We start from the raw sequence: 26,586 nt of genomic DNA, 5'->3' as shown, positions 1-26,586 counted from the left end.
CTCTCTCTCTCACACACACACACACACACACACACACACACACACACCCTACAGTGTGGCTATGCCCCATGAACCAAGGTTAAACAAGTCCTTATTTCCTAAGCACAATAATGCTAAAGTCTCATGATGTGGTGTTGGTGCCCATGACAGTCCTTTCTGGGGTTCAAAGTTGAGTTTCTACCCCATCTGGACAGCCCCTCCTCACTGGAAAGAGCCTGTCCCTTACTTCTTTGCTTCATTCAACTGCAGGCCACTTTGGCCTGTAGCTAGATGACCCTAAAGCAGTTGGTTATGAACCATCAGCTAAGGGACAATGCCTCAAACTCTATCTCCCTCAACCTCAAGACTCCATATAGCTCAGTCCAGTCAGAAGAAGAGATGGGTCAGGTCTCTTTAGAGCTCATTCCCACCAATTCAGCTTGATAAAGAAGATGCCCCGGGGAGGGAGGAGTTAATGATGACATCACCAAGAGAAGCCTGGGAGAATCCCCGGAAGTCAAAGGCAGATGGATCAGGCACGTGACTGCACCCCCCTAACTCCAACTTGGGAACAGGAAATAAGGAAATAAGGGCAGGCTCCCAGCAGTCCTCTACCTCATACAATCAGCTCAGCTGGTGAGCTAGGCCCATCTGGCCTGCATGGGAAGAGAGGTACCTTGGGAACACAATCGGCCAAATGTGTAGACAGACCTCTAGGAACAAGACTTACACTGACTGGGGGTTGGGTGTCAAAGGGGAAACCAATTAGTTCTAGCAGCTCCTCACCCTTTTCTGCCCTACTCTTTAGAAAGGAAAGGAGAAAGACCTGTTCTAGAGTTTCTCCTGAGGAAAGGGCTTGAGAATCATAGGGGACATAGTTTCATTTAGGACCTGGGGCTGAAATGGCCAAGCTGCCCTAGCCACGAACCCTCAAAGGTCCTGGCCATCAGCCTCATCCCTTCTTAAGGCCTTAGGCACCATGAATCCTAAAGCAGAGAAGGGATGTGAATAAAGCTGCAGTATCTGATTGAACCACTGGCAGCCATACCTTTGAAGGATGCTGCACAGCCTGTCCAGTTTGGGAAAAAAATGCCCTTTATCTAAGCCTAACACAGGCCACCACAGGAGGCTCTGTTCCAGGATTCTGGCCACTATGACAGCCAGAAGTTCCAGAACACAGATGTAACTATCTGCCTAGGAGAGACCAATTCAGGGCTTCCCCAAGCAGGCCTGACAGCCCAGACAGCTGCACAGAGAGCTGCAGCTGGCCATGGAGCCAGAAACTGGGAGGGGCTGCAGCAGGAGCTGGCATTTGTATTCAGAGACAGGGGAACATAGTGGGCACTTAGTACAAGCTCAAGGGAGCCAGCATTCTGTCCTAGGAGTCTCTCAGCACTCCCTTCCTCAACCAAGGACCTGAAGCATCCCCTCCTGCCCTGCCCTAAGCCTATTTTTTGCCAGCCAGGGACTTCCTCAGCAGCTTAGAGGTTGGGGAGGAGCCCCCTCACCAAAGCCATGACTCAGCGCTTGAAGCCCCACCCAGGGAAGGGCTTGCAGCCAAGGCTGGGCTGGCTTCTCTTCCGGGGCTCCCCTGCACCCCCACCCACAGCTTCAGGGACTATGAGACATTCCTAAGGCTGTCACAAGCCCTTATTCTAGGCCAAGAGTTCCAAAGCAAAACTACCACCATTTCCAGGTTAGGGTCTAGGCTCCACCCCACTTCCACATCCTTCAGACAGCTCCACCCTGCCCCACCTAAAGGTTCTTGGCCAGAAAGATCAAGTTATAACCTCAGTAACACCTTAGAGAGACAAGGTTCTCTTCAAATCCATCCATCACAGCTCACCCTAACCCACCAAGCCAGCTTCCATAACCCCAAGATCAATGTCCAGAGAGTCATCCTCAGTCTTTACCCCAGCATTCCCCTCCCCCACCAAAAGAAATAATGTTAAGCCTAGGCAGCTGCCACACCTACTGCGGCCCCACAAGTCCAACTAGATGGCTGTGGCAAAGAAGGCCTAGAGGTGAATGGATTTCTGCTTAGGCCCAAACCCCTATACAGGGCAGGGTGGAGCCAGGGCTTTGCAGACAGAGGTCAGGACAAAGAGGAAAGTGCTTTAACTGGGACCCAATTCCATGCACAGAGCCCTTGGCTATGACTCCTACCAAGCCTGAATGCAGAACTGTGGGGTATTAGAGGCTCTCAGACCACTCCTCTCAATGGAAAACAGGAAAGCATAGTTGACTACCTCAAGCCCCATGCCTATAGTCAGTGGATACTCTTGGCAAACTCTAACGATCCAAGGTGTTTCTTGCTGATTCTCTTGCAAGGTGGTTTTGCAAAGAGCTGGACTGCTGAGGTAGGCCCTCAGAAACCTGGCATTCATGCACATATGTGGTCAAGCACACATGTGCAAAGGCATGATACATGCTCATACATAAACATGCATACATGTATTAGAACAGGGTATACAGACGTATTCTAGGGACACAGTGAACACTAAAACACACATCTGCATACATTAACATGTATCTAGTAGCTTGGCAAACATGGCTCATGAATCCACAGAGATGTAGCACATGTACAAACGTGTCTATCCACACACTAGGCTATGCATCAAGCACACCATCCCCGTATTACAGCTTGCCCACACATTCATGTGCACCAAAGGAGGAGCAGAGTGGCAGAACATGCTCCCCTGTGTATATGCATATACAGAGGCGGGGAGCCTCATGAAGGTCTGAAATTTCAAATGACATTACTGTCTGCCAAATGTCACTCAATGAAACAGATGTATATCTGTGTGGCCATGTGGTTCACTAGTACTCCAGGAACAATAAAAGAAACAAACCCACAGGTGAATAAGGCCCAAACCCTGCCACCTAAACTTGACTTCCTCATCCCTACAGCCTCTACCCCTCCAGGCTCCTGGGTCACTCATACATCCGTTAATGCTCACCAAGGTGTCCATCTCAGGCCTTGATGGCTCCAGCTGGTTGCACCCATACACTGCTCTGGTCATACGGATCAAGATAGAGACCAAGCAGGGTGCCAGACAATCCTAACCAGAACTGGACTACAGGGCCAAGGAGGAGCTCAGTAGTTGTGGCACACTAGAGCATACACACAAAGAAGGGTGGACAGTTCTAGAGATGGCACTGAACGCAAATGCCCAGTGACACATAGCTGCCCAAGGCAGTCTGAACACTCACCCCCGCGCGCGAGGTGATCAGTACAGGGGCGTCTTTTGTTCCGGTCCCCCGAGGCCAGAGGCGGAGCTGCGCAGCTCGGGGACCACGACTCCGGCTCCAGCCGGTTTGTTCGTGCCAGGTCTTCTGCTCCGTCCAGGTGGACTTGGAGCGGTCACCATGCTGGACACCCCTTGCCCGCCTCCGGCACAAAGGCGGCTCCCCATCCCCGCCCGCGCCCTACCCCAGGCCCGCAGCACACCTGAAGCGCGGCGAGTCCTTGATGCATTCCTCGAACTCTACGGTCATGGCTGCGGTGAGCGGTGCTCACTGTACGGAGGACCAAGGCGCGTCGAGCGGCATCCCCGGCCGGTAGACCGTCCGTCGCGCCCGCGCTGCGCTGCGCTCCGCGTCCGCCCGCCTGCCCGCCTCGGTATGAGGCCGGCGCGCCGCGGCCCCGCCCCGCCTGTCACCGCTGGGGAGCGTCGCCAAAGTCAGCCGCCGCCTGCACCACCCGCTGTCACCTCCGGGGAGCGTCGCTAAAAGCGCCACTGCACTCTCTTGAGGGTCACTGCCCTCTGTCCTCAGCCACCGGGGTCTGGGAGCTGGGCCGGCCGCGGCAGTTGGGCTTCGGAATGGTTTGGCTCGGCCGCGGAAAAAGGAAGGGCACGGCTCTCCGACTTCAGGCATCCCTGCCATGGTTAAACTCAGGGAGCTTACAAAAACTACATTTGGGAGCACTCGGCTGGAAAACTGCAGACAGACACTTTCCCGGACGGCGGCGAGGAGATCGGGAGTGAACGAATTAAGGACACTTGTGCGGAAGCAACCATCATCGCGCCCCTGTGAGGCAGAGGACAGTAAACATAGTCGGGTCCAGAAGACAGCACTTCGCATCCGCTCCCTAAACTTGGTCCCGCCTCCGTTTCTCCATTCAGGCGGGTGGGTCGAATAAGTGCGCAGGCGCCGTCACAGCTGGGCAGGGTCGACCGTCGGCCACGTGCAACCGCCCCGCCCGCTAGCCGATCAAATATGGGTTCCTACGGGGCGGTGGGTTCCGTGCGTGCGCGCTACCTTGTGTTCTTCCAGTACTTGGGCACTGACTTCAAGTACGTTTTCCCGCAGTTACCTCACTTTCTCCATTCGGCTTCGCGGGAAATCCGCGAGACGGCCAGGAGGGCAGGATCGGCAGCCTGGTCGTTCGGTCTTGGGATGCGGAATTTTAGGAGCCTAGGAACACTGGCCAGGACGGAACGAACGCGCTTGGGGGCCGAGATCCCAGGCGGGACAGCTTCCACAGACGCTACAGATAATTCCTTCCTGTTTCTCTCCGCAGTGGAGTTGCGGCCGTGAGGGGTAATCAACGCGCTGTTGGGGTACTGAACTTCCTGGAGGTGAGCTGTTATCTCTGGGCTAGAGCGATGACCGGGTTTGGGGAAGAAGAAACCGTCGGCAGCTCCAGTCCCTGCCCACACTTTTTACTGTTCCACGGGCTTTGGCCATCCATATGGCAGCATGTCTGTACTGTTCCTGCAGGAGGCTGCCAAGCGGCTGAACTCTGTCGACCCGGTCAGGTTCACCATCTCTAGCCGCACTGATACCGGAGTGCATGCCCTGAGCAACGCGGCGCACCTGGACATCCAGCGCCGCCCAGGCCAGCAGCCTTTCTCACCAGAGGTCGTGACCAAGGCCCTCAACACCCACCTGAAGCACCCGGCCATTCGGTGAGCCCGGGGATTTTGTATGGTTCTGGGTGTTTCTTTGTTTTTTACTGTTGCACCCCACACCCCACTTGTGGTGAGAGGCTGAGATTTCCATAGTGCTATATGGACAGGGTGGGCATACTCATTCCTGGGATGAGCCAGATCTGCTTGCCACAGTGTACTAAAGGCCTTCCGAGTGCCCGACGACTTCCACGCTCGACACGCAGCCACCTCCAGGACCTACCTATACCGTCTGGCTACAGGCTGCTCCTGGCCTAATCAACTGCCTGTGTTTGAACAAAATGTATGCTGGGCTCTGCCGACAGAGTGAGTAAGCTAAGAATGGGAAGAAAATGGCTCACCATCCATCTGGCTGGGCCCTCCTCAATGCTCATTTGACTCTGCAGATACCTGAATATAGAGGCCATGCAGGAGGCTGCCCAGCACCTCCTCGGGACACATGATTTTAGTGCCTTCCAGTCTGCTGGCAGCCCAGTCACAAATGCTGTACGAACACTTCGAAGAGTCTCTGTGTCTCCTGGTCCAGCCAGTCCATTTGTCCTCCCTCAGGAGAGCAGGTGAGAAAACTAGCCTTTCACTATGCCGGACTAGAGGCCACCAGGGTTAAATTAGTACTCATAATACCCCAATAAAAGTGGGATGATGTTAAACAGGTATAATGCACATTCATTGGGCCTAGAGGGTGGAAGGTGAGCCAGAAACGTGTCTTCTTCCTGTTGGGTGGGGTTCCTGCCATGCTGGGGAGCACAGGGTAGAAAATGTTGCCTTTCTAAGGGCCTTACCAGACCCATAACTCTTTGTATCGTATAGGTTTCACTGGAGCTAATAGTTCCATTCCACTTTGACAATGTTAAGTTCTCTGCTTCAAGCATTGCCTAGTGGGCTTCCCACCAGGAACCAGCTCCAAGGGAGAAAGGGACTTTGGTGTGACCTGGCACAAGAGAACATGGCCTAGGTTTCATATTGATAGGTAGACTATGTCCTGCACACACACTGTAGCCCCATGAAGGAAGGCCCAAAGCAACTGCTATTTCCTGTGCATAAACTAACCAGTGCTCTTATATAATTGTTTCCTTTTATGGTATATATAGAGTCCAGTAAGTCATACAAAACTTGTTCACCTTCTGGAACTGGTGGCTAACTAGGCAAGAACCCACCCTGGATGGATAAGCCTTTAAACCAGCATTTAAATCTTTGTCTTGTCTGAAGCCACATGGTCAGCTAGGTTGGCTGAGGCTGCCGTGTAGCTTGGACCTCAAAGCTGTCTGTATTCCTAGGAGGCTGCAGTTCTGGACCCTGGAGTTTGAAAGCCAATCTTTCCTTTACAGACAGGTAGGTTACCTTAACCGTCCCAGGATGGGCTCAGGTAGACACACCTGTGACAACCTGAGCTCTCTGCTGCAGGTGCGGAGGATGACAGCTGTGTTGGTGGCTGTGGGATTAGAGACTTTGGCACCCACACAAGTGAAAGTGATTCTGGAGAGTCAAGATCCCTTGGGCAAGTATCAGGCTCGAGTTGCCCCAGCCCATGGCCTGTTCTTGAAGTCAGTGCTATATAACAACTTCGGTAAGAGGGGTGGGGTTGAAAAGAGTCTTTCCCAAAGCTGGGCCCTCACCGAAGGGAGGGCAGTTTTAGAAGCAGTCAACCCCCATTGTACTAGATGAGAATCCAAGCACCTAGTGGGGAAGCCAATGATAGTGAGAAAGAACTTCAGTTAAGGATCAGTGATCCCCATGGTGTATGAGGTCAAATTTTAGGGATAAGTGGGGTCTCTGGATGAACTGTAGGGCGGAGTTCTACTTTGACCTAAGGTCTTTCCATAGGTCTTATATCCTGAACCCTATGGTGTCCAGGGTGAAACCAGCTGGCGGTACACGGTGGCAATGAAACCACACAGCACACAAGGCTATCAACCTTGTCCAACATTTATTGTGCTCAGCAGAGATTAATCTATAGCTATGTAGGGCTCTGGCAGTCGTGCCTACCTTCCAGCAGCTCCCACCTCCCCAGGCTCTCTACCCTGGACATCCCTTTGTCACTACAGGGACCAGCATGGGGTACCAAGCAGTCAAAAGCTGTAAGAAACCAATTTTTCTGGGAGCCCTGTTTTTTTTGGGCAGGGAGTAGGAATAAAAGGCATAGAGAACAAAAAGGCTCGTTTATTACTTTAGCCAGCCTATGACTCTGATCTTATCCATAGGACAAAGTCTGTGACCCAGTCAGTCATGGTCTTCATTTACTCAGAACACGCCAAAGCCCTGGTCCTCCTGCTGGGAAAACAGCCAGAGACAAGAGCGGTGGATTACTGGTAGATATATGTCAGCTGGGAGCCTGGGGAAGGCCATTTTTGAGCAATGCTGTCAGAAAGCTTCCAAGCTCTTCATCCTATAAAAAAGGCAACCACAGTTACACACTACAAACAACACAATATCAAGGAAGTGAGGTCTCCAGGAATAATAGTGATGCCCATACTCCTTACCTGATAAGTCCAGGAGACCAATAGCACCTTGGTACCAGGATCCTCCGAGTGGGCAGCAGCCTGGATTAGAATGGACTCCACAGTCACAGAGCCATCAGGGAGATGCTGTACACAGTGGTCCTTGAGGGTACTAAGGAGAGGCATAGTGAGACCCCTGCCTCACCCTGCTTGTAGGGGGTGGGACAAGGCCAGGGCGCACCTCTTGAGATGGCTGTACACACGCAGGGCTGTTTCTTGTTCTTTTCGTGTGTCCTGCAGGTGCACACGACAGGTGAAGCGCAGTTGGTGCTCTGCCAGGCCCAACTCCTTGAGGGCTTGCTCTGAGGATACCAGCCGGAAACTCTGTGAGGCAAAGGCAAACAGGTCACAGAAAGTAATGAATGCAATACCCACCCTACCACTGTTTATACACTTACACTGTCTTTCATAATTAGGGTACCATGTAAAAGCCTAGGTTTTTTGGATTCAGGCAACAGTCCTGTGAGGAACGGAATAATGCAGTCAACACAAGCCACCAGTTACCCAGCTTCCTTGACCCATGTCCCAGTCTGCCCTTCATACCCTGCACCACCCATGTCCCAGTCTGCCCTTCATACCCTGCACCATCTCCCGCTTCAGCAATCCTAGGGAGATGCCCACGGGAATGCTAGGGCTTGTGGGCAGCGTCACTGTCTCACCATTGGCTGGCATGTAGCAGCTGACCCCTGAGGAAAGTAATATGGAGTGTCAGTCTAGGCTGCCAGTCTTGTCTGCACCACCCTACCGTCTTCCCTGCCCACCAGCCACCTACGGAATTCCTGCTCAATCTTCTGCCTCAGGAACTCCATCTTCTTGGCCTCACCATGCACCAACAGCACATTCTCTGGCTCTGCTTGTCCTACCAGTTGCATGATGCCCTTGGCATCAGCATGGGCACTGAATGACATGTATTCCACTTGCATCTTTACTTCCAGCTGTGGCATCACAAGATATAAGCAGAGTTGGCAGCAGCAAGAGCCTAGAAAGCCTGCTGAACCAGGACAGGGAGGTACTCACCATCTGGCGCCCCTCCATTTCCAGTTTACGTTGCCCACTAAGGATCTTGTGGCCCACAGTGCCTTGCACACAGTAGCCAGGCATGATGACCTGCAAGTAGAGGTGAGGTTCAACTGCTTGACCTCCCACCATAGACACTGTCTCCTGGAACAACCCCTGATATGAATTCTCAGAGGGAGCCTCCTCTGTGGCAGTTGCTCAGTCTGGGCTGCTGGTGGCATCATAGGGTCAGGATACAAAGTTCAAGGGCCAGTTCTATATTCCAGGTTCCCTAAGCCCCCTTAGCCACCTTGGAAATTGGTCCCAAACCCTCACCATGTTCTTCTCATTTCCTGCCCATTTTCGGAAGATCTGCAGGGATTGTCCAGCATGCAGCATCCCAGGTGTGGCAAACACAACCTGTAGGGTTGACAAGGGTCAGAAGAGTAGACCTTACCTAGGGCTGCAATAAGCACCAGACCTTTGACCAGCAGTCTTTCCCAGAGCACCACTGGGAGGCCAGATGTGGAAAAGCTGATTGCCAGGGCCTTACCATGGGACCTGGGTTGTCAGCAAATGTTCGGTCAAAGGCTTTGATGTGCTTAAACTCAAACATGTTCCTCTGGACAAATGTCTTCCGGATCTTCTGGTTGGTCCAGGTGATGAAGAGCTTGTAGTAGTGGTTAGCTTTCTCTGTCAGGCCCGTAGAGAAGTAGATGGGCACCTTCAGGTTCATGCGCTCCCTGTGTGTCCACCAACCCAGTCAGTATGTGGAGGCCAGAATTAGCTTGCAACATATATACCTATGCACTCTACTGCACAGCTTAGTAGCTATGGCCAGGGCTGAGTGCAATGTACCTTGAACTGAATCCTATGTTGTCTCTACCCTGATGACCACCAGGCCAGACCTTTTAGCTTGTGTCCTATAAAACATGGGAGTGATAGGGGTCCCCAGAGTTCATGTGAGGAGGCTCAGTGTTCATATGATGAGCCATGTGAACCACATGTTGGCCAATACAGCCAACGGATGATGGCTCAAGTGTTATGTCCCAACAGATGCAAAGCTCCACCCAAGACAGCAGGGCCAGTAGTACTATATCCTAGACATAGAGTTCCACTGTGCCTGCTAGTATGAGAGACTTACTCTCCTACATGGAGGCTTTTTCATCCCTTTCTGCCTATCTGGAATTTTCCTGTTTGCACCTACCAAAAGGTCTCCAGCAGGATGCAGAGTTCTTGTGCTCGGCCCAGCGCAAACACAGGGATCAGCACCTGGGGGTAGATGAAGCTGGTTCAGGTAGGAGCCACTGGCCACACTACTGTTCCCTGAACACATCATAGCAAGATACTCGTTGCATCCTTGCTAATAAGTTAAATGATGACTTAGTGCAAAGGAATAGCCAGACATGTACAAACCACAGATTTGGGTGTACCCTACCTACATGTAGAGACAGCAGGAACTGTGGGATACTCTTGATCAGCTTCTCTGGAATCTATCTTCTTAGTGCCAAGTAAACAATACCCCCCCACACCGTATCCTGACCAAAGGTCAACAGCAAAGCCTGCTAGGAGGCCTACAGAGTGTAGCCAAAGTGGGCATACACCCAAAGCCTACCTACAGTCAATACCTTTCCGCCACGCTCCACAGTTTCATGAACTTTCTTTAGGAAATCTCGCTCTCTGCAGCGTTTGGAATCTCGGATGGTTGTGGCATATGTGGACTCTGTGATGAGCAAGTTGGGGCGACACTTATCAATCCATGCAGCCCTAGAACAGAGGTAGGAATGGAGATGATGGATTGCTTATAAGTACAGAATTGGAAATGGCAAAGTGAACTCTAGCCCCTGGCATAAGCTTCTCTATATGGCCTGTTAAATGTCATGGCAGCACACTAGGAGACAACAGGGAAGATAAGCCTGTAGTCCAGACTTCCAAAAGTACTTCCATACTGCATGGGAGTCCTTAGGTGCCTACCCTGATGCCTCTTAGAGCTACTAAGTCCTAGGAAGCATCCACAGGGTGAGACACAGTTCTACTTACCCCAAATGCCGGTCTGGAGTCATGTTATAATCACCCTGGCCAAAAAAAAAAAAAAAAATGCAATAAAAAAGTTGTCTTTCTACCCCCAGCAATTCACTCAAGCCAAATACTTCCACTGACCGTGTAGACCACAGACTCTGAGCCCACTTTAATCTGGAACATGGCTGCCCCCAGCACATGGCCTGCATAGTATGCCTTGATTTCCAGTTCATCATCCACCTGCAGAAGAAAGCATGCTGTTAGGCCTGCAGAATGGGAAGGCAGCAGGAAGTAGGTGATTACCTTAACCCTGTCCAGTTAATTCCTGTTTCTCAGAAGAAGTATAGGGCATAAGGGTTGTAGCATAGTAAAAACAAAACCAGGTTAAGTACCTAAGGATCTAGAAGCCACACTTCTAGACTATACTAAGAATACAAATAAACCCCAAATGCTACAAAAAAAAAACAAACAAAAAAAAAAAACTAAAATTAGGAACTACAGAAACCCAAATTAAGCTGGGTATGGTTGTACAAACCTGTTATCCTAGCACTCTAGAAGCTAGGTAGGGAGTTCAAGGCCAGCCTGAGGTACATGGTGAAGTCCTACCTCAAAAAAGAAAACAAACAAACAAACAAAAAACAATAGAATTGGGCATAGTGAATAAAGTCAAGAGAAGGAATGCAGGACTAAATGTTGAAGCACTGCACATGGCATCATTTAACTGTTATCTTGGTTCTTGAAAGACTAAAGCAAGTCCAGAGTATTTGAGGCCAGCCTGGGCTATGCAGTAAGCCTCTGTCTGCCTCAAGCAAAAAAAAAAAAAAAAAAAAAAAAAAAAAAAAAAAAAAAAAAAAAAAAAAATCCAATATGAAATATAACATAAAATGGATGACAGAAGGCCTACAGTGAAAAGATCTAATGTTAAGCTACTTGGAAAAGACCTCAAACTCCAAAGGGAAAGCAGCCTAAACAAAAGGAGCAGACAGTATTCCAAATGGTATGGATAAGAAAATTATCATTCTGGAATTGTGCATCTCATGAAAAGTGACCATCGAACTTCAAGGAAGACAAGTCCACAGGAAGCAAGGGAAAGGGGCTATGTTGTAGGCATGTTCTTTGGAATTAGGAAATTGCCTCCAAATTGAAACATCTGCCCCCAGAAGGATAGGGGAGGCCCAGAGCCTTGGGTGGTAAATAGGAAAGGCCTAGTCTGGGGCTGGGATGTCAAGCCTCAAAGAAGTTAAAAGGTTCAGTTCCTGGGAACCCTGAAGAGACAATGCACCAAGACTGCTGCGTGTTCAGTCTATAATGATTTTGTGTTCTTTGTGCAAGAGAACTTGATTAGCTTCCTGCTGACTTCCTCCAATTGTATGTTAATTCCTGGTAACTCTATCCTGGAAATAGTATAAGATGCTGTACTTCTGGATAAATTTGGTTGACATAAAACAACTTATGGAAGACCTACAGAGCTCAAACTTTCCTATCTCCTTATCTTCTGATTTCCTGATAATCTCTTTCAGGACCTTGTCACTGAAGAATGGCCTGCTAGTCCAGATTGGTGGAGCTGCCTCCAAGCTGGATAAACATCTCCAAGGAAGTTTCCCATATGTTCTAGTGATGTTGCTATTTTTGAGTTATCCTGTTCCTTGCAAGTAACCCCTCACCTATACCCTGTTAGTAACCACAATAAAAAATTAGATCAATAAATTGGAAATTTGTACATTGTTGTTTTATTGTTGCCTCTTTTCTAGATTATGTAGATGTAGTAGGAATTCTAATAGAATTATTATATTTAGGGTAAACATACTCAGACCTTTCAGAAATCTCTGTAGAAAACTGACATTTTTCTGAAGGAGCTTTACAGCCTCTGCATGACTTTGGTTACAAGACCATCCTGGCACACTTGGAGCACCTTGTATTACTGGGTACTACAAACGGCAGTGCACAAGGACTAAGGTTGCAAGGTGTGAGGTTTTCCTTCAGGAGCTTTGGTATGAGGACCTAGTTTTAACCAAAAAATGACTTTTGTTTAACAATCAATAAATGTGCTTTTGTGTGGTGGTTTGAACATTTAGGCCAGAGGCTGGCTCTCCCTGTGGCCAGCAAGTCCTACATTCATCTCTGAGTGACCCTCTTTCTTTGATCATGCTGAGTGACTCAGAACACTTAAATGTAGACATGTGTGTTATATTTCTCCAGGAATGTCTGCCATACAAAGGCTGGTAAGAGGAATGTCTCCCAGAGTGTGTGAGGTTCCTATACATTGTAACATGTAGTCTTCCATAGGCCAGAGCATATGGGTGTAGTAACTAGGCTTTGCTACTTTGTGGGTTCTTCTTTTTCCCAACCTTTATCTTCCTGGTTTCATCCCCTATCACTAGATAGGGGAGAAAGGAGAGAGGAGAGTGGGAGAGAATGAGATGGGGAGGAAGAGAGGGAAAGGGAGAAAGGGAAAATTAGAGAGAGGGAGAGAAGGGAAAGAATCTAATTTCTTTCTTGTTTCTTCTTTGAGCACAACTACTAACAAACTACAACCAACCCCCTGAATGACCAACAACCACCAACCCTGCCTCTGAACTTCTTGAACTTCTGAGAAATTCCAAGAATTACAAATATCACACAATAGCAGAAACTATCTGCAGCTGGCAAAAATCATGCCTCTGCTAGAGCATGAGACAAATCACAGTCAACTGCTGCAGACAGTCTAAAGCAGCCCTAGATCACCACACCTGGAATTAAAACAAAAACATAGTATTTCTGTGGTTTAAAAAAAAAAAAAATTTTAGGGTTCTCAATACAATTCCCTCACTTTGTTTTAATCCATTAACTGTGCTGTGTATAGAGGGAAATTATAAACAGAAACATTTGAAATAAGCACTTTCAGGCCAGTGAGGAAACCTCTCTGCTCAGTTCTAATCTTTATCAGTTTTGACTGTATCCATGGTTTTTCATTTCTTGTGGAAATATAAACAAATCCTCATGCCTAATACAAAATTTTCATTGGCTTCCATTCTGATATCAACATATCCTTATATATATAGCATGATTTAATTCCAGTTGTTTCTATAGCCTAGTGTCTCTCAGCTGCTGCTGTTCCTTTCTATTAACATTCATACTATTTAAGGTTACCGGAGCACTATTTAGTCTATCCTGGAGGACTTTATTCTTCCTTTTTGTTTTATAAGCATTTAAGGTGTGATTAGATTGTTTTACAAGTGCTTGTGTCCTGTAGAATTGTGTGATATGTTTGTAATGGGCTGATATGCACAAAGAATTGCTTCATTTCTTTTGGTACCCCTAGGGTTACCTCCTGCTGGTAATGGAATTTGGTTATCCAAAGAACAAATTAGACATTTTCTTATAATTTTCTTGGCTTGTTTCTAAGTGATATTTTTTGTTCTTTAAACCTTTACTAGTTAACTATTGGGGTACATTGTGTGAAAGTACATCTCTGTATATTCAGTTATTAACTCTCTACTGGCAGAGAGCTAAATACCAGCAGGATCAAATATTGTTATTTCTATGGCCCATCACCTGCCTCATGTTGTGTAAATAACTGTTCCTTCCTCACCTGCATAGGGCAATCTAGAATTGTATCTAACTGGCTAAAATAAAGAGCTGACAGCCAATAATAGCTGGGCAGGAAGTGGAAGGCAGGACTTCAAGACAGACAGAGGGGCTCTGGGAGAAACACTGACATGCAGATTTGCCAGAAGATCTGGAAGTGGACAGATGGACCAGAGTGGTACACCTGGCCACATGGTGGGACACAGGCCAGGATTTGTAGGAAAAGAGTAGTCAGGATGGGCTGGAGAGATGGCTTAGCAGTTAAGAGTACTGACTGCTTTTCCAGAGGTCCTGAGTTCAATTCCCAGCAACCACATGGTGGCTCACAACCATCTGTAATGGGTCCTGATATCCTCTTCTAGTATGTCTGAAGACAGTTACAGTATACTCATTTACATAAATAAATAATTCTTAAAAAAAATAAGGCTCTGTGTCATTATTTATATTGCTGATGGGTCTGAGAAAGTCCCATTATAGTTAACATGGTATTTTTCATAAAATTTTGAGGCGTCTAACACATTTCCTATTAATAACTGGTCAATTTCTCCATTTCGTTGTGTCTACAAACCTGGAGAGCCTGTATGAGACCAAATATGGGCAATAAATACTGGATAGCTTCTATTTCTGATAGGCTGCTGCCAATAACAAACTTAATTTTGAATTATCTGCAGTCAATTCAGCAGTTTCTATATGCAGAACAACTTTCTGCATACTGAGTCAGTAATTAAGAGAATCAGAAAAATCTAATACCATAAGAACTGCATACAGCTCTGAGTTTTTAAGTATATGGGCTTTGAATTACTTTGCTCATTTTGTCTGACTTATAGCCTGCCATTCCTTACATACTTTATTTGGATCACCATAAAATGTAGGTGCTTCAGGAATTGGCATTCCTTTTACAATATGTGGGAGAATCAAATTAGTTCTTTCTATAAACTGAAGGCTCTTTTAGAATATTTGCCATTAATTTTTCCCAAGTAGTTGATATGAGCTCTTTGCCAATCTTCAATGATCATCCATGATGGCATAATCTCAACATTAGTAAAAGGTACTATGATTTCTGCCAGCTATGTTCCTGACAATTGATGTAGTCTTATTCTACCATTTATGATTAAATTAGAAACTTTTTTCTATATAAACTTTATTTTATTTTATTTATTTATTTTTTTTTTTTTTGGTTTTTTGAGACAGGGTTTCTCTGTGTAGCCCTGGCTGTCCTGGAACTCACTCTGTAGACTAGGCTGGCTTTGAACTCAGAAATTCGCCTGCCTCTGCCTCCCAAGTGCTGGGATTAAAGGCATGAGCCACCACTGCCCGGCCCATAATACTATCTTACCTTTGGATAATGATCCCAGTTGGAGAATGAGTTGAAGACAAAATAGCCAAAATACAATCACATTTTGAGTGTATGCAATCCACATATGTACCTTACAATCTCTGTTCTACTAGACTTACCTCACTCTGCTTCAGCTGTTAACCATCTTGGTCTACTAAGTCCAAATCTCCTTGTAACATTTGAAACAAATTACTTAACTCTAGTGCAGTTAATCCAATTAACATCTCCCATTTTTGAAAATCATTGAGAGTTTACAAATGACTTCTTCTGATCTATACCTTTTATTATTGAATTTTTGTTTACTTATTTTACAACCCAAATAGAATCTCCTTACTGTAATTTTTCAGCAGTCTATAACTCCACCCCCCAACATGGCAAAATTCTATTTAAATTTATTTTCTCTAAAGTATCTATGTCAAAATTAGCCATTAAAATATCATCCACATAATGATAAATAATGCATTGAGGAAATTACTACAAATTACTTCTAATTGTTACACAAAATACTGTCATAAAATTGGACAGTTTATCATTTCCTGTAGAAAAACTTTCCACTAGTATCTTTTTACAGGTTGAGTATTATTATAAGTAGGTAGTACAAAAACAAAACTTTCTCTATTTTGCTCATGCAAGAGGATAGTAAAAAAGCAATCTTCTAAATCAATTACTATCATAAGCCATGTTTTAGGTAATAAAGAAGGTAAAGGAATCCAGGCTGTAATGGACCCATTGGTTGAATTACTCTATTCACTGCCATTAAATATTGCATTTTCCATCTTCCCAATTTCTTTTTTTATAACAAATACAGGGGAGTTCCATGGGGTGTTAAGACTCTTCTGTATGTTGAGCCTCCAACTGCTTTATACCAGCTGCTCAAGTGCCTGCAATTTTTACTTGGCTAAGGGCCATTGCTCTACCCAGACAGGCTTGTCAGTCAACCATTTTCAGGGTAGAGCCACTGTTATTTTAGCAGTGCCCCTTCCCTTATAAATTTGAACTTTCAATGTCCTTTGTGTCCTGTGTTAGGATACTTGGAACAGCCTGGGATTGTTTTTGATGATACACATCAATACCTTCCCCAGGAAAATCAACCTTGGTTTTTTTTTTGTTTTTTTTGGCTTTTCCAGACAGTGTTTCTCTGTGTATCCCTGGCTCTCCTCAAACTCAGAAATCCACCTGCCTCTGCCTCCCAAGTGCTGGGATTAAAGGCATGCACCACCACTGCCCGGCAGCATCAACTACTTTATCCATTATTTCATCATAGGCTGTTTTTGAGGTTGCAGTGCCTCTTGGGGACCTAAAAGTTCCCAGAATTGCAAATGTCACACAATCACAGAAACTATGTGCAGCTGGCAAGCTGAGCTGACAAAACCACGCCCCTGCAAATCATAGTCAGCTGCTTCAGACAGTCCAGAGCAACCCCAGATCCCCACCCTGGGATTAAAATGAAAACATATTCATATAATATTTCTGTGCTTTTTAAAGAAACCAAAACTCCAAAATTCACACTACAAACAGGTATCCCCAACACCTGACCAGGCCTCACTTTCCTCATTTAAAATGGACTCTTTAGAATACAGGCCTTTCCCACCAAGACTCAGAAAACGAAATCCCAAATGCATGAAAGCACAGAATCCAGTTTCTAAAATCCCAGCTGGCCAGCCCTTCCGAAAGTAAAACTCCCTGATCCTTAGCACCGTACAGCTAGCTTACCTCCAAGCTGGCTTGGTTCTCATAAGGTCAGCAATAGGGACCTAGGTATCACCAGGAGGTCAAGACTTGGGGCAATGGTTAGACTATATGCTCCTGGCAGGATAACTCAAGAGAATGATGGGATTGGGACCAGTTCCTGGTCTGTGCACCCAGTAAAACCTCTGTCCTTACCAGACTCCCAGGCAAACATCCTGGCAGTAGACCAGAAAAACAATGTATGTACCTTTGATCACTTTATCTAGGACTGTCAGAAATCCTTAGGTAACAAGGTAACATAGACCACAGTGTTTTAGTAGGCAGATTAGAATAAGAGTCAAACTGGCATGACAGACACCTGTAGTCCTGGTGCCCAAGAGACTAATGCAGAAAATAACATCACTAATTTGAGGCCAACCTCAACAACATAGCAAAACATGGTTTGAAAAAGCCAACAGAATTGGGTGGTGGTGGCACACGCCTTTAATCCCAGCACTTGGGAGGCAGAGGCAGACGGATTTCTGAGTTTGAGGCCAGCCTGGTCTACAGCATGAGTTCCAGGACAGCCAGGGCTATACAGAAAAACCCTGTCTCAAAAAAACCAAAAGAAAAAGAAAAAGCCAAGTGTGTGGTGTGTGTGTGTGTGTGTGTGTGTGTGTGTGTGTGTGTGTACATCCACACACACACATACACTCTTCCCCTACCCTCTCTCTCTCCCTCCTTCTCTCTCCCCATCAACAGAATCAACATACATGCACAAAGAAATAATAATAAAGAGCCAGGTATGGTAGTGTATGCCTTTAATCCCAGCACTGGAAAGATGGAGACAGGAAGATCATTATGAACTCAAAGCCAGACTGCTCTACACAGCAAGTTCTATGGTAGCCAGGCTACATAAGTGAGACCTTGTCTCAAAAATAAATAATAAACTAGGAAAGCTATAAATTTTAAGATGTTCTAAGATTTTTGTGTTGTCCTGGAAAACAAAAAGTTCCAAGTAATTTAATTGTAAGTGTATATAGTCACTAAGAAAAGGAAAAAAGGAATTTTAAGAAACAATGAAAAAAGGCAAGACAAATAATAAAACAATATATACAAATCCACCGTGATCTTAGTTAGCCAGGTTAAGTTAAAAACAAAATAAAGCCATATACTTCCTAAAGACCTACATTTCGAAATGTTATGTGTGGATGGGCAGGGTGGCACATGCCTTTAATCTCAGCACTCAGGAGGAAGAGGCAAGGAGATCTATGAGTACAAGGCTAGCCTGGTCTACAAAGCTAATTCCAGAACACCCAGGGCTATTACACAGAGAAACCCAGTACCAAAAAAACAAGCAAAGGTATGTGTGTGCTGAAGAGATGGCTCAGCAGTGAAGAACACTTACTGCTCTTCCAGAGGATCCGGGTTCAGTTCCCAGCGCTCTATGGCAGCTCAAAAATGTCTGTAACTCCACTTCCAAAGGATTCAACACCCTTTCACATATATACATTTAGGCCCACACACATACACATAAGTAATCTGGACCCCCACTATGTAAATGCCTCAGGCTAGGATTAATGGCATGTGCCACCATGCCCAACAATAAAATACCTTTTTTTAAAAAAAAAAGATTTATTTCATGTATGTGGGTACACTATTGTTGTCTTCAGACACGCCAGAAGAGGGCAGTCATTGGATACCCATTAGAGATGGTTGTGAGCCAACATGTGGCTGCTGGGAATTGAACTCAGGACCTTTGGAAGAACAGTCAGTGCTCTTAACTGCTGAGCCACCTCTCCAGCCCCAATAAAATATATCTTAAAAAAAAAAAGTAGCATGTGGGCTAAGTAAGAGAGTGGGCTGAGAGTAAGTGATTATGAATGCTCATGTTTAAATGAGACATCTGTATCACATTCCCTCCTCCCAAGGCTCAGGGAACAATGAAGAAGGGAAGAGTGTAAGAGCCACTGATGGGGAAGAACACTATTAAATGTGTTTCTGGAGATGTCATGGTTGCTGCACTCATGAACTCACAGCAACAGTGATCAACTGCAAAGGATGTAGACCTGACAACCACAATTCCACGATGGGTTAGGGAGAGCCTCACAAGGACCTGCTGTGAGCCAAGGGTCTACTGGCAAATGATAGCTGCTGGGGGAAACAGGGGCAGTTTTTCTTTGAAGGTGTGGCCACTAATTAATGGCTCCAACTCCATGGACATACTAATTGGACTCAACGGGGTTTTTTTTGTTTTGTCTTGTTTTTTTTTTTGTTTTGTTTTGTTTTTTGAGACAGGGTTTCTCTGTCTCGAAAGGCGTGCACCACTATTGCCCGGCTCAACGAGAGTTTTAACATAAAGTTAGAATTGGGATGTGTTTGGGGGAAAGTATAATCAAACACATTGTAAACATGAATGAAATTCCCTAGTAGTAGTAGTAGTAGTAGTAGTAGTAGTAGCAGTAATAACAATAATAATAATAATAATAATAATAATAATAATAATAATAATAATAATAATAGTAGCTAAGGTCAACTTAAAACATAAAAGTAATAGTATCATGTAAAAAAGGTTTGAAATTAAAAAAATATATACCATTAAAATTTTGTGGTTGGAGAGAGGGCTCAGTGGCTCACTGCTCTTCCAAGGGTCTTGAGTTCAATTCCCAGCACTCACATGGCAGGTTACAACTTTTTTCTGGTGTGTATATGTACACACAAAGTACCCATACACATAAAATACACTAAAAAAAAAATTTTTTTTTAAAGTTAGCCAGGCAGTGCACACCTTTAGTCTCAGCACTTGGGACACAGAGGCAGGTGAATCTATAGAGTTCAAGGCCAGTCTACAGAGAGAGTCCCAGGACAGCCAGGGCTACACTCTGAATCTGTCTCAAAAATCAAACAAAACAGTTAAAAACTAAAAGTGTGGATGGCCGTAGTAACATATAAAGCAAAACAAAGACTCTAATGGGAAACAGACATAATTTCTGGGTAACTCTGCTAAATTTAACCAGTCACTTAGCTATTTAAAATCCTTCATTCCTCTCTTGACCTATATATTATCACAGCCTGGTACTAGGTACTCACCCAGACTGGTCCATCCTATTGTCCAGTCTCTGCCTCTTTACCAAATAACAGACCATGATGCCCAACAAGTTTCATATACCTCAGGTCTCTCCCTTGGGAGGGCAGAAAGCAGCCTGGATTATGGAATATTGCTTGGGCAGAGCCAGTAAGAAAACAGCCTTGATTACACAGGTATGTGCACAAACATACAAACACACCACATATATTCTCCCAAGCTAAATGCCAAATATGACTGGACACTATTGTTTCTTGGTGACTCCACAGTGCTAGACATAAGAGTGAGATGAGGTGCCTGAAACCAAGACCCCAGAGACTTCCAGACTATGTGCAGAGTGGGGCAGGGATCCTGACCTGAACTGTTTGGTGCAGGTGAACAGCCACCACCTTCTTCATACAGTCTTTGATCATCTGAGAAGTGAAGAAATTGGCCTCGCCCTTCTTGTCCACTGCAATCTTGCGGTAGTCTTCCAACAGGATGGGGCAGATGGCCTGGGTAGGATGGGTCATATAGATGGGCCCATCGTAGCCCACCATTTCACTGAAGTAGGGGAGTGCCCCACAATGGTCCAGGTGGAAGTGGCTGGGGGAATGTGACACTAGTCAGCCTGGGACCACCCTCTTCCAGCCACCCCACTCAGCCCCGTGCTCATGGTCATCTCATTTACAGAGACCTAATGAGGACCATTATAGGTACTAAAGAATCAAAAATGAACAAACCACAAAAGCTAGTCTTCCCAAATAAACATCCTAGATACCCAACAATATGCAATTAATAATTAAGCCTGAATTAAAACAGACAATGGTGGTACATACATGTAATTCAAACACTTGGGAGGTAGAGACAGGAAGATTAGGAGTTTAAGCCAGCCAGTACTACATGAGACTTGATCTACAAAAAAGGAAAAAGGAAAACAGGGACTAGAGAGATGGATCAGAGGTTTAGAACACTCATTCTCTTTGGTAAAGAGTCCTGTTTCAGTTCATGAGTTTAGTTCCCATCATCTATATGATGATCTATGGGGATCCAAAGCCTTAGGCCTCCATGGGCACATATCTATATACAAACACGCATATATTAATTTTAAAATAAAAATGGGTTAGAGAGATGGCTCAGAAGTGTGGAACACTGACTGCTCTTCCAGAGGACCTCGGTTCAATTGCCAGTACCCACATGGCCCCTCACAATCATATTACTCTTGCTCCAAAGAGATCTGATGCCCTCTCTTCTGGCCTCTGGGGGCACTGAATGCAAGTGGTACCCAGAAATAAATGCAGGCAAAACACCCATACACATAAAATAAAAGAAAATATATCTCAAAAATAAAAATAAGATTTTCTTTTAAGGGCTAGAGATATGACTTAGTAGTTAAGAGCATCTGCACCTGCTGTTCTTGTAATGGGCACTGATTCAGTTCCCCATATTTCTAGTTCCAAAGGATCCAGCACCCACTTCTGGCCTCCAATGGTACCAAGCATGCACATTTGTGGTACATTTACATACATGCAGGCAAAACACTCATACACATAAAATAAAAATAAATAAATCTTTAAAAAAAAAAAAATCTTCAATAGCCAGGCATAGTGAAGCAGGCCTTTACTCCCAGCACTTGGGAGGCAGAAGCAAGAGAGATCTCTTGTGAGTTCGAGGCCAGCCTGGTCTACAGAGTGATTTCTAAGACAGGACAGACAAAAGCTATACAAAGAAATCCTGTCTCAGGAGGAAGAAAAAAAAAACCCACAAAAGGAATGATGACTAAAGAGGAATAGCCCTAAGGTTGTCTACAGCCTCCTACAAATACATAAAATCACACACCATCTGAGTCAGATCTGAATCAGACAGTGACAAGTTGGTAAGGAAATCTAAGGCAGGCCAGGGAACACCATACCAGGAAAAGAACTGTCAGGTAGTCAGGAAGTCTTTCTGGTAGAGCCAAGAGAGAACTGAGATAGCTCAGGCAATGCCTGGGAAAATACCCTAAGTGGAAAGAATGGGGACAGTGAAACCGTGGCAGGCAGGGAGTAGAAGATCTATGTCCAGAAGGGACCAAAATTCCAGAGCCTGGGCTGTGAGCACAGCACTTATGCAGATGGCTGCTTCAGACCCTCAGGACCACTCTAGCTGACAGTAGCAGGGTGGGTGTTGAAGGGAAGTGCTACAGTCAGAGTGGGTGTCAGCAGGGACTATGGAAGGGTTTGGGTAGCCTATCTAGATAGGACATAAGAATGGGAGCCAAAGAGAAAACAAAGTGTCTCCCCTCACTCAGCTCTACCAATCTATAGTGGTAGCAATTGGAGGCTAGACCATGAACTGACTCAAATATCAGCGATGGCCAATGTGAGCAACAGGGCTTAGCACTCTTGAGACAGCAAAGGAATTGGAAAACTGAGACTTGGTTAGAAGAGGAAGTACAAGCAGAGACCCATATATATGTTTAGCTAGTAAAATGGAAAAGAACTGGTGAGGGTGCAGTCGTGATTGCTAGGCACTAGTGAGAAAGAGTCTCAGGGAGTCATCTAGGCTGGAGTGGGCCCACATTTGGTATATTTTGGTACTAGCTACCTTGGCCAGGTTTCTACTTCCAGGGGCACCTGTTAGGCTTTAATTCATGACACTTGAGAGCACAGTCAATAGGTATAATCATCTTCCTGGCTCTGAGTGGATAATGACTATCCTTAAAAGTGACCCACAATGTAGCTTAGGCAGCACATGTGGCCTTTGTCCTCTATAACACAGTACAAGGAAGGACCACAAAAAGCATGGCAAACCTACCTGATGATTACACAGTCCAGAAAGTCAGTCAGACGGCCACTCTGGGTGATGTAAGAAAAGTCAGGAAAACGCCTCTGATGAAGAAACAAGAGAAAAGTTGGAATGCTTCAGGCTACCCAGGGTCTCCTGAAAGCAAGACAGGTGTACCCCAGGGAGTGAGCGCAGCAAAGGACCAGAGAACCCTACATTGGTGGGTGTCACCTAGGCCACTGCTTATTTATAACCTCATGGAAAGGTCAAGTTATTAGTTGACCTCACAAACTACTATCTGAGCAAGTCCTTAAGCTGAAAGGGTCCAATCATAACCAGCCTCAAGAATCCTTAAGAGAGCTAGGCATTTGGTGGTGCATACCTTTAATCCCAGCACTTGGGAGGCAGAGGTAGGCAGATTTCTGAGTTAAAGGTCAGCCTGGTCTACAGAGTGGGTTCCAGAGGCAGGCAGATTTCTGAGTTAGAGGCCAGCCTGGTCTACAGAGTGGGTTCCAGGACAGCCAGAGTTATACAGAGAAACCCTGCCTCAAAAAACCAAAGCCTTAAGAGGCCTATCTCAGCTGGACCCTAATTTTTAAGTACTGTGTTCAGGGCCACCCATTCCCCACGTTGCATTGGTATAGCTGTCCAGAAATGCTCCCACTGCCCACTTGCCCCAGTTATCCCCTATTCACATGGCTAGATAGAAAGAACATGACTAGAAAGTAAGTTGTGGACCTTGCTGCCCTCTGGACCGCCCACCCACAGTACTCACGTCATCATTGTAGCCCATGTGCATCCCACAGTCCAACATGACATTCTTCCCCGAAATGGAGACCAAGATGCAGCTGCGGCCTACATCCTGGCCAGCCCCTACTCAAAGAGAAAGGCAAGTAAAAGACAAGGCCATGGTTCCTCTCTCTTTTCTCCAAGTTTCCTACCCCCACTATTGCAAGGGCTGATATACACTGAACCACTTCCTACCTTCACACGCCACACAGGTTAGGGAAATGCACAATGGTGAGACAAGGCCCTATGCTAGGGGCACCTGCCCTCCCTCACCATGCTTTTTCTGCACATCTCAAAGGTGTAACAAATTGTTAGCAAAACATTGAGCACTGGCTGTGGTTCCCAACACTGAACAGACACAAGCCAGTGCTCTGTAAACATCACTGCAGTTTCTCAAGACCTTACTCAGCCAGGCAATGGTGGCACACGCCATTAATCCCAGTACTTGGGAGGCAGAGGCGGGTGGATTTCTGAGTTCGAGGCCAGCCTGGTCTGCAGAGTCAGTTCCAGGATAGCTAGGGCTACACAGAGAAACCCTGTCTCGAAAAAACAAAAAACAAAAAACAAAACAAAAAAAAAAGACCTTTCTGAAATTACCCTTGAACCTGTAAGGGGCTGCAAATCAATGAGGCTTTCTTCCCTGAGATCTCTTCCTGAAGAGGCTAAGGTCTGGATCCTGAGTTCTAGTGTTGAGTGGTGCCATATCCACTTGGCCTTAGGCCAACCATAAATAAACATGACTGACTGCAAAACTTTGGTCAGTGGGCAGCACATGCCATTGAACCCCTGGCTCAGCCTCAATGGGAGTTCCTCGAATGCTCCAGATGACTAAGCAGTCATCCCAGCTGTTCAGCCCAAGATACTGACCACATAGGACACAGCTATCTCCCCCATTTAGCTATCTGTTATCTCTCCTGAGATCTGGAGATAAGAAGAAAGACAGTAGTCTGAAAACAACAAACAGCCTTGTTGCCATCTTGGATCCCATGGTTTCCACCTTCCAACTGAAGGTACCAACCACTATCATCAGCACCACAAACATCATGATGACCAGCCACGACCTAGTCTGCTTTCCTTATGTAGCCAGCCACAATGAGGTCAATCTCAGATTCTTCTGCAGGCCTGCTGCTGTTCCCTCAAGATGTGTGTTCCCTGAGAGAAAGCTTTTTTTTTTCTTTTTTTTTTTGAGACAGGGTTTCTCTGTGTAGCCCTGGCTGTCCTGAAACTCACTCTGTAGACCAGGCTAGCCTCAGAAATCTACCTGCCTCTGGCTTCCAAGTGCTGGGATTAAAGGCGTGTGCCACCACTGCCAGGCTGAGAGAAAGCTTTTAGCATTCTTCTCTATAGTACCATTAGCCCTAAAGCTGTGCTAGGCCCTACTGCCCTTAAAGCATTTACAGAAGGGGAATGGCTGCACCTTTACAAGGGTTACCTGACATCACAGTTAACCCATCATTACATGACTACCAAGAACAGTGCCAAAGTATACATTTTTGAGTTACAAAGCCCAGTTCTTGGCACTAGTAAATGTTCTTTCTAAAGAGATTTACAATTCCAGGAAAAAAAGGACAAGAAAACAAAACTGACCAAAAAACCTAAAGAATACTACCTTATCCTTAAATCTCTGTTTAGAGTAGAATTACACTGTGGGGAATGAGGCAATTAGACACTGAGTATATTACATAGAGATTAAATAGTTGTGCCAAAAATTTCACAACTGTGGAAGAAAACCAAACTTTCCCAGTGGGGATAGGGGGCGTTGGGGAGCCAGGTCAATGAATATGCTTGATCATGTAAGCTAATTAGTATTTAGTCAGTATGAGAAGTTGATTCTGCTAAGGTCCTGTGATGCCGTGAGTTGAGAAAACTCAGTTCTAGCCAAGAAGACCTAGAGACCCAGAACATATGAGTGAGAAGGTGCTTCCAACACCCCAGACACATGCAGGAAGAAAAACCCAGGGACATTTGGGAGGTTCTGAAACCCCAGCTTTCAAACGGTTGTTTTCTCTTTCACAACCACACTACCTTATTGGGGCTTTTTAGAAGTCTAGATTTGCAGGGCAGTGGTGGCGCACGCCTTTGATCCCAGCACTTTAATCCCAGGGCTGTACAGAGAAACCCTGTCTCGGAAAAAAAAGTTTAGATTTTTCTTTTTTTCTTTTTGGTTTTCCGAGACAGGGTTTCTCTGTATAGCCCTGGCTGTCCTGGAACTCACTCTGTAGACCAGGCTGGCCTCGAACTCAGAAATCCGCCTGCCTCTGCCTCTCAAGTGCTGGAATTAAAGGCTTGCGCCACCACCGCCCGGAGAACAAATATACTTTTAAAAATTCGGGATAGACCAGACACAAAGATTGATCTGAAGGGTGATAGCAAGCAACCTGAACATGAGAAGCTCTGGGGGCAAGGGTGGGCAGAGTGAGAAAGAAGGAGTCTTGAAAAAAGAGGTCTTGAAACAGCCGTCCAAATACAGGACGGAAAAGTCGCCAGGACGAGCTCTGTGCTGGATTCAACACCACTGACAGGCAACACCTGCCCAAGTATCACTTCACATTACAACCACTTTAAGCAGCCGAGTTACAGAAGCTGGGCCTCCCTAACTCATATCGAGTTGTAGGACCAGGAATCAAACCCAAATCTCTTCGACACCCGTGCCAGACAGAGAAAAGGAAGCACTCGCTTCGAAATGTTCTACTCGGGCTTCCGCTCCTTGGGACGAACAGTTGATAAAAGGCTATGGAGATGTAGGCACGGGCCCGACTTGCCGGATGCCCAGAAGATGCTTAGGACTTGGACTCACCCAAGGGAGTGACCCTAATCTCAGGCATCGTCAGGCAGGTAGTCTCGAACCACGTTTCCACAGCTCGCGTGCACCGCCCGCAGGAGAGCCTTAGACCTCGCGCGCGGTTAGACTAGACGCCCAGCCACTGCGACTCCCATACACACACACACACAAAAACACACTCACACTGTGCGCAGGCGCAACCGCCAAGA

At 46.0% G+C, this 26,586-nt stretch overlaps 3 protein-coding genes across 24 annotated transcripts in view; 1 reads left to right on the top strand and 2 right to left on the bottom strand.

Moving 5' to 3' along the window:
• Nucleotides 1-4,118, bottom strand: part of Acap3 (ArfGAP with coiled-coil, ankyrin repeat and PH domains 3) — a 15,238-nt gene extending 11,120 nt beyond the window's left edge. The window contains exon 1 of one of the 2 annotated variants that reach the window (XM_031379799.1): nucleotides 3,431-4,118. In XM_031379799.1, coding sequence (XP_031235659.1) covers nucleotides 3,431-3,477 — 47 coding nt within the window. In that variant the 5' untranslated portion in view covers nucleotides 3,478-4,118. Of the gene's footprint in view, nucleotides 1-1,027; nucleotides 2,581-3,430 lie in introns of those variants that run through there. The other variant, XM_031379800.1, reaches the window with a different exon arrangement.
• On the top strand, nucleotides 3,619-12,125 carry Pusl1 (pseudouridine synthase like 1). Of its 21 annotated transcripts, none has more exons than XM_031379823.1 (11): nucleotides 3,625-4,110; nucleotides 4,505-4,562; nucleotides 4,705-4,892; nucleotides 5,049-5,198; nucleotides 5,279-5,449; nucleotides 6,170-6,224; nucleotides 6,297-6,390; nucleotides 7,094-7,201; nucleotides 7,631-8,509; nucleotides 10,054-10,164; nucleotides 10,516-11,266. In XM_031379823.1, the coding sequence occupies exons 1-8, from the start codon at nucleotides 3,866-3,868 to the stop codon at nucleotides 7,105-7,107; spliced, it is 975 nt and encodes a 324-aa protein (XP_031235683.1). In that variant the 5' UTR covers nucleotides 3,625-3,865; the 3' UTR covers nucleotides 7,108-7,201; nucleotides 7,631-8,509; nucleotides 10,054-10,164; nucleotides 10,516-11,266. The 21 variants fall into 21 exon arrangements, with proteins under 21 accessions (XP_031235685.1, XP_031235683.1, XP_031235684.1 ...); XM_031379811.1 differs by lacking the exon at nucleotides 7,094-7,201 and adding an exon at nucleotides 11,926-12,125 and having other exon boundaries at nucleotides 3,626-4,110; nucleotides 6,297-6,459; nucleotides 10,516-10,696; XM_031379810.1 differs by lacking the exon at nucleotides 7,094-7,201 and adding an exon at nucleotides 11,926-12,125 and having other exon boundaries at nucleotides 3,626-4,110; nucleotides 6,297-6,459; nucleotides 10,516-10,700.
• Ints11 (integrator complex subunit 11) lies at nucleotides 7,033-26,586 on the bottom strand. Its single transcript, XM_031379806.1, has 17 exons — nucleotides 26,393-26,586; nucleotides 23,582-23,679; nucleotides 22,837-22,910; nucleotides 20,418-20,646; nucleotides 10,547-10,645; nucleotides 10,427-10,461; nucleotides 10,015-10,153; nucleotides 9,594-9,658; nucleotides 8,940-9,129; nucleotides 8,723-8,806; nucleotides 8,408-8,497; nucleotides 8,163-8,325; nucleotides 7,969-8,076; nucleotides 7,789-7,850; nucleotides 7,572-7,714; nucleotides 7,373-7,502; nucleotides 7,033-7,278 (listed from the first exon to the last, which is right to left on the bottom strand). Exons 1-17 carry the CDS (start codon nucleotides 26,418-26,420, stop codon nucleotides 7,213-7,215), a joined length of 1,803 nt encoding a protein of 600 aa, XP_031235666.1. The 5' UTR covers nucleotides 26,421-26,586; the 3' UTR covers nucleotides 7,033-7,212.

This window comes from Mastomys coucha, unplaced genomic scaffold (assembly GCF_008632895.1).
Source record: "Mastomys coucha isolate ucsf_1 unplaced genomic scaffold, UCSF_Mcou_1 pScaffold18, whole genome shotgun sequence".
Taxonomy (NCBI): domain Eukaryota; kingdom Metazoa; phylum Chordata; class Mammalia; order Rodentia; family Muridae; genus Mastomys; species Mastomys coucha.
This window is presented reverse-complemented; position numbering and strand designations above follow the sequence as displayed.